The sequence below is a fragment of the Juglans microcarpa x Juglans regia genome, chromosome 1S, assembly GCF_004785595.1.
Source record: "Juglans microcarpa x Juglans regia isolate MS1-56 chromosome 1S, Jm3101_v1.0, whole genome shotgun sequence".
In the NCBI taxonomy this organism is placed as follows: domain Eukaryota; kingdom Viridiplantae; phylum Streptophyta; class Magnoliopsida; order Fagales; family Juglandaceae; genus Juglans; species Juglans microcarpa x Juglans regia.
The window spans coordinates 361754-367332 of record NC_054595.1 but is presented as its reverse complement, the minus strand read 5'-3'; the positions used below and the strand labels follow the sequence as shown (position 1 = coordinate 367332).

Here is a 5579-nt window from a genome sequence, read left to right as displayed (position 1 = left end):
CTGGCTAGCTGCATATAAAACCCTCGTTTGATTTTCTGAACCTGCCGACTGCCGAGTTCTACAATTATTAGTCCCGAATAGATAGCTTTAAACTGGCTTTTGACTTTATCAAAACAGCTCGAGTTAGAATTATTTGCTTGCAAAGCCCTTGTTCACCTATCTCATATTTGTTCATCGAGAAATACTGCCGCATCCAGTTGTCTTCCATGAAAATAGCATCTTGCCCATGATAAATATAACACGTACAACGACAGCTATAAGTAAGGATCCAAGGGACCCCAAATGTTTTTCCCAGCTAAGACTACTCCTTATGAATGGGAGGACCTCGGCAACTTTTGCTGGCACAATAAAGCAAGTACGGATAACATTAAAACCTCTTTAAACCTTCAGGAATTAAAATTTGAGAGAGTCAGTAATTCAAGCACAAAATTAAAGTGTGATCCAATTTAGGGACCCAAATTATATTCTGAGGGGACAGTCAACAAGCTAAAGACCAAAATAATGCCAACTTTTGTCAGTCATGGCCCATAGGCAATAACGCTGCAAGGACAATAGCGGGATCTGCCTGATGGGCAGGCCACAAGAGTGCCCCCTGTCTGGACTTCAGGGTACTCCAACCTAACTCACCATCCTCATTATTTTTACTACCAAGATACTGTTGATACTTGAGAACTATCTCCCAACTGTAGAAGGTTGGAGTGGAGTCTATTCCAAGGATCTAAAACGTCTCAATTATTACCAAAAATGATATAAATATTTATAGTTTTTATATAACATTGTGATAAAATGTTTTTTTCTTTTTCAAATTCAAACAAATTCATGAGAATTGTAAAAAATTGCTTTATAGTTGTGTCTATCATTTTTTTTTTTATAATGAATATCTATATCTTGGAAGGTATGTATGTGCTATGAATCTTGTGATGATAGAAGCTTCACCAACATGATTGCCCTATCCTGTGCCACAGCTTTGGGAACTATTTGGAAATTGGAATACTATAATATCTATTTTATTTCAAATGGATGGTAATCATTTAGTACAAAATAATATAAGATATTTTCATCATTTTATTTATCAATTTTGTATTGTTTTTTCTTCATGGGCACCACTAATTCCAGGGTGCACAAGGAATACTTCATACTTTGTAGTAAATGTATACTTGAAAAGATTCTTATCCGGCCTGCACTGCACAAATTCTGAACATAGCTCATATGATCATTGTCGTCGTTACCATAACTATTATTTCTGCAGCTGCTGCTGATGATTCACATTAAGCAGCTCATTCGTGAACGATCAAATTGCTAATAAGATATGAGACATTTAACTCGGTATAAATTGCTTTTGATGATAAAAAGATATAGTTGACTACGAATTCTCAAGAGCCCAAGTCGTCGATACCTGTTAAAATTAAAATCAGACAACTACCTACCTCAAATTAAATCATCCACAGAGAGAGAGAGAGAGAGAGAGAGAGAGAGAGGGCGGGGAGGAAAAAAAAAAATACAAACTTTCATCAGATAAACAAAGAGTTACTCCACGCTTTTCGATCTTCTTCCACGTTCTAACTAATTACATCCTCTTCTTCAAATCCTTTCTATGTCTCGAGCCTTTGACTGTTTCTCTTACAAGGATGGAATTGAAGAACTTGCAATAGTTGAGCCCAGCACATCATCAAACATGCTACCTCCTTCACGGATGCTTTTGTTCTCAGCTCCCAGGCTGCTGCCTGAACTGCTGTTTGAGAGTGAACCAAACGGCACCTTTTGCAAGACACCCGTGGGAGAAGACCCCAACTGAGGGCTGCTATCCCACCCTTCAGTCAAGAGGTTAAGAGCTGAAGAGTTCTTGCAGGCTCTTGCAATTTTCGTAGTGCTGGTCAAGACCTCACCTAAAGGACCCCCCATTGAAGTACCCCAGGAGATCGGTATCCAGTTAGTTTGATTCTTGGATGGTTCACTAAGTTCAGTGCTAATCCCCAAGTTCATTTGAGTTGGCTCAAACTGAGTTCGAGCTAACCTTGGAGGTGAAACGGGAAGTTTCTCTTGAGTGGGTGAGGATGATGATGATGAGAAGTCAGAGGTGGCCATAGGGATTGACATTGATAGATGGGTCCAGTCCAATTTTAGTTCTTCTGGCCAGGAAATGATCGAGCAATTTGACTGGTCCTTTGGCCAGTCATCAGTGAATTGGCAGAGGGGACTTTGGTCTTGGGTTTCCTGGTCATTGACGTCTAGGAAAGAACCATAGCTTTTAGAATTTATGCAGGAGCCCATGTGTGAAGGATTATGAAGGGAATCGGTAGATACTAGGCCAAACAAGGACTCAGATAATTCTTCTAATGGGATCTCTTGTTTCGAAATGGTAAAAGTAGACTCATTAGATTTCAGGCTGATTGTGGAAGACATCGTGGAAAGGGCCCCAAGTTCTTGCCTTCTGCCACACACAGGCTCACTGTTTCAGGAAAGCAAATATTGGGAAAGGTCTAACAAAAAAGAATGTTTACAATTATCAGTAACAATTATGCAAAACTCGTAGCCTTTATAATTTTGTAATATCTACCATAAAGAAGGAATCCTAAGTTTCTACTAGTTGGACTAGTCACTTTCAGCAAAGTAAATATGGATGATGGGGTCTGCTTTAAAATAAAGGAAAGAAAATGAAAGTGCAAGCATGCAGACTGTCCTAGATCAATATCATCTTATAAAGCCTAAAAAGGATTATGAGAACTGAACAGATAATGGAAGATTTAATCCAAAAAGTTTTTTTTTTTTTTTTCACCTGCTGACAACAGCATCTACAGAACGATTGACAACATCACCAGGCTGCATCTTCTTGAGCTGGTGCTGCCCAATAGTGAGGCTGTTGGAAGCACCGCTAGGAAGTACCCATTTTGACACAGAAGAAGTAATTGGTACCACTTTCGAGTTAGTGGTCCCAGAGGCAGCATGGCCAGTCTGGCCTTCCACAGGCTTTCTTGAACGATGGCGGCCACGGTTTATGTGCCTTTCACAGTACTTCTGATCGGCAACTGCGTCTCTCGAGCACCGCCATTTCTTTCCATCTGTTCGTCGACACCTCCCAGGCTCAGGATCCGTGTTGCCAGAGAAACCCAGATGGAAAGAGCCCCAACCCGCTATAAATTTAAAGAGGAAAACACTAATAAAATGGAAGGGATTGAGGAAAAAAGACAACCAGACTAAAGGAGGAAAAAAGGAGAAAATAAATTGTGTCCAAGCCAGTAACTTTACACCTAAAAAAACACTATGTTCTGGATATGGATAAAGCTTTCTACCAAATATTAGCTAAAAACATAGGCATAGCTGCTGATGCTGAAACATATGACAGCATCAAGTTGAGAATTCCACGTGACCAACGGTAAAGTAATATGCGATGCACATATGAATTTATGAATATATGAAGAAGCAGCTGCCTGCATCAAGTTCCAACTCACCCACTCCCATTTTTACCACAACTCCACCAGGAAAAAACACACTCGCATTCACATTTACACAACATGTGAACATGGTTGGCAGTTATGCATGTCTTGTGGGAGATTTAAAATTTCATGTCCTGCGTGTAGTTTTGAAGGAAATAACAAGCTTACATGAATTGTGAGGCAAGGATCCAGGAGTTGAGCCGGACAGACCATAAGGGTAGAGGGATCTCTTGATGGGGCTCAGCAAATTGGACGGCACAGGCACATTTAAAGTGATGTACTTGTAGATCAAAGCCTGATTCTCTAGTTCAATCCACTGAGATGGAGTAAATGGTCCTCTAACCCCGGCAAAGGTCCCATGCATGCTTGCATTCAAGCCTCCAGAATCGCAACCTGCACAGATGAAATAACTTGCACATAACATTTATGGAACTTGCATATAATATAAAAAACTAGACAAACAGAAGAACAATATCAAGAACAAAAATCAAAACGTGAGAAAGAGAAACCCAAACAAGTCTATCCGCTTGTCCTCCCGATTTTCCTATCCTTTCTTGCGCTTTTTCTTCCATCAATCCGAGACTGTTGATGATTTTACCAAAATTAAAGCAGAAGTACCGAGGATATTAGAGGAGGAAAATTCCAACTTTTTTTTTTTCCCCGACAAGACTCAAAACTAAAATTTCCATTAAATGCCCCTCCCCACCGAGACATAGAAATAAAGATACAATAATATTACCAAACCCATCTTCTGCACAAGAATGTCGAAATCTCTCTCTTTCAGAGTCGCATTCCCACATACCAATCTTTGACCAACCCACCTACCCAGCTCCTCACCACCTTCAAACCTAAAAGAAGCACGCTCAACCCAAATCTTAGATGTTGCAATGATTACCTGCATTTGTAGGGTAAGCTGATGGCGGGCGTTGGTAGTAAGGAAAAAATGAGTTGTGGATGCTTTTATCCACTATCCGACCATCCTTCCTGAGAAAAGGGACCTCTGATTTTACCGAAGAGAAGCTCAGCGTATGCTCCTCTTTCCGACCATCACCAGTGGAAAAAGCATTAGATCTCAGCAAAGGACTGCCATGGTACAACGGCATTGGCTTGTGGGATGAAAGACTATCACTTTTGGCCATTTTTGAGCTCTTCCAATCATCTTCACCAGCCCCGGAATCCTCTTGCTCGACCAACCCAGATCCAAGACCCTTCAGCTTCGTTTCGGGGTCCGAGGCCTTAGAAGAACCTCCTCCTCCCCCTTCAGGACCCGCCAAAGCCTCCAAAGTCATTAACCCAAAATCCATTTTGGAGATACCATCAATCTACAAAATCTCTATTATGCATGATGAGTTCATGGACAGGGCAGTGGACAAGCTTCAACTAGAGGGAAAGAGAAACAAGTCGCATATGGAGGATGGGCTTTGTTCAACGTGAGCTTAGTTTTGTTTTTAAAGGAGTGAGATTTCAGGAAGAAGAAAATAATTGCGGAGAGAGAAGAAAACTTGAAACTAGATGTGTGAACAGTGAGGGTAAGATTTTTTTTTTTTCTTCTTCAGGATTTTTATTTTTAGATATTATTTTATAAATTTTTTATAATTATTTTACAATTCAATGTTGAGCTTAGTTTAGTTTTTAAAGGAGTGAGATTTCAGGAAGAAGAAAATAATTGGGGAGAGAGAAGAAAACTTGAAACTAGATGTGTGAGGGTGATTTTTTTTTCCCCCTTCTTCAGGATTTTTTTTAAATATTATTTAATAAATTTTTTATAATTATTTTATAATTTTAAATAAAGTGAACAATAATTCTATAAAATTTAAATTTATTTTTAATCTAATGACATAATTATATTAGTTAATGTAAAATGGGATATATCAGTTTTAAAGATTAACTGCAAATTAAAGTCTCGTTTGGTTACAGAAACACTATCAATCCATTTTATCTCATTTCATCATTATAATTTTCTCAAATTCTCATACAAAATATAATAAACAATTCAATTTTTTTAAATTTTAAAATAATAATAATATTAAAAAATAATATTATAACAATATTTTATTCAACTCATTTAAAACCATCTCATATCATCTCACAAACGAGCCCTAAGTATGTCAATTTCATGTTTGAAAAGGCCACATTAATTTTCCA

General features: G+C 38.6%; 1 protein-coding gene across 2 annotated transcripts; it reads right to left on the bottom strand.

The window, feature by feature from the left end:
- Nucleotides 1-1322: 1322 nt before the first annotated feature.
- On the bottom strand, nucleotides 1323-4965 carry LOC121246929 (growth-regulating factor 1-like). Of its 2 annotated transcripts, none has more exons than XM_041145252.1 (4): nucleotides 4330-4965; nucleotides 3603-3827; nucleotides 2777-3131; nucleotides 1323-2431 (listed from the first exon to the last, which is right to left on the bottom strand). In XM_041145252.1, the coding sequence occupies exons 1-4, from the start codon at nucleotides 4736-4738 to the stop codon at nucleotides 1621-1623; spliced, it is 1800 nt and encodes a 599-aa protein (XP_041001186.1). In that variant the 5' UTR covers nucleotides 4739-4965; the 3' UTR covers nucleotides 1323-1620. The 2 variants fall into 2 exon arrangements, with proteins under 2 accessions (XP_041001186.1, XP_041001187.1); XM_041145253.1 differs by having other exon boundaries at nucleotides 2777-3089.
- Between the last annotated feature and the right edge of the window lie 614 nt (nucleotides 4966-5579).

Coding starts and splice junctions, on each gene's coding strand:
- LOC121246929 (XM_041145252.1), bottom strand. CDS start 4,738: ATGGATTTTGGGTTAATGACTTTGGAGGCTTTGGCGGGTCCTGAAGGG. Junction 3,132..3,602: donor ATCCTTGCCTCACAATTCAT/GTAAGCTTGTTA, acceptor TTAAATTTATAG/CGGGTTGGGGCTCTTTCCAT. Junction 2,432..2,776: donor GTAGATGCTGTTGTCAGCAG/GTGAAAAAAAAA, acceptor TGTGTGTGGCAG/AAGGCAAGAACTTGGGGCCC.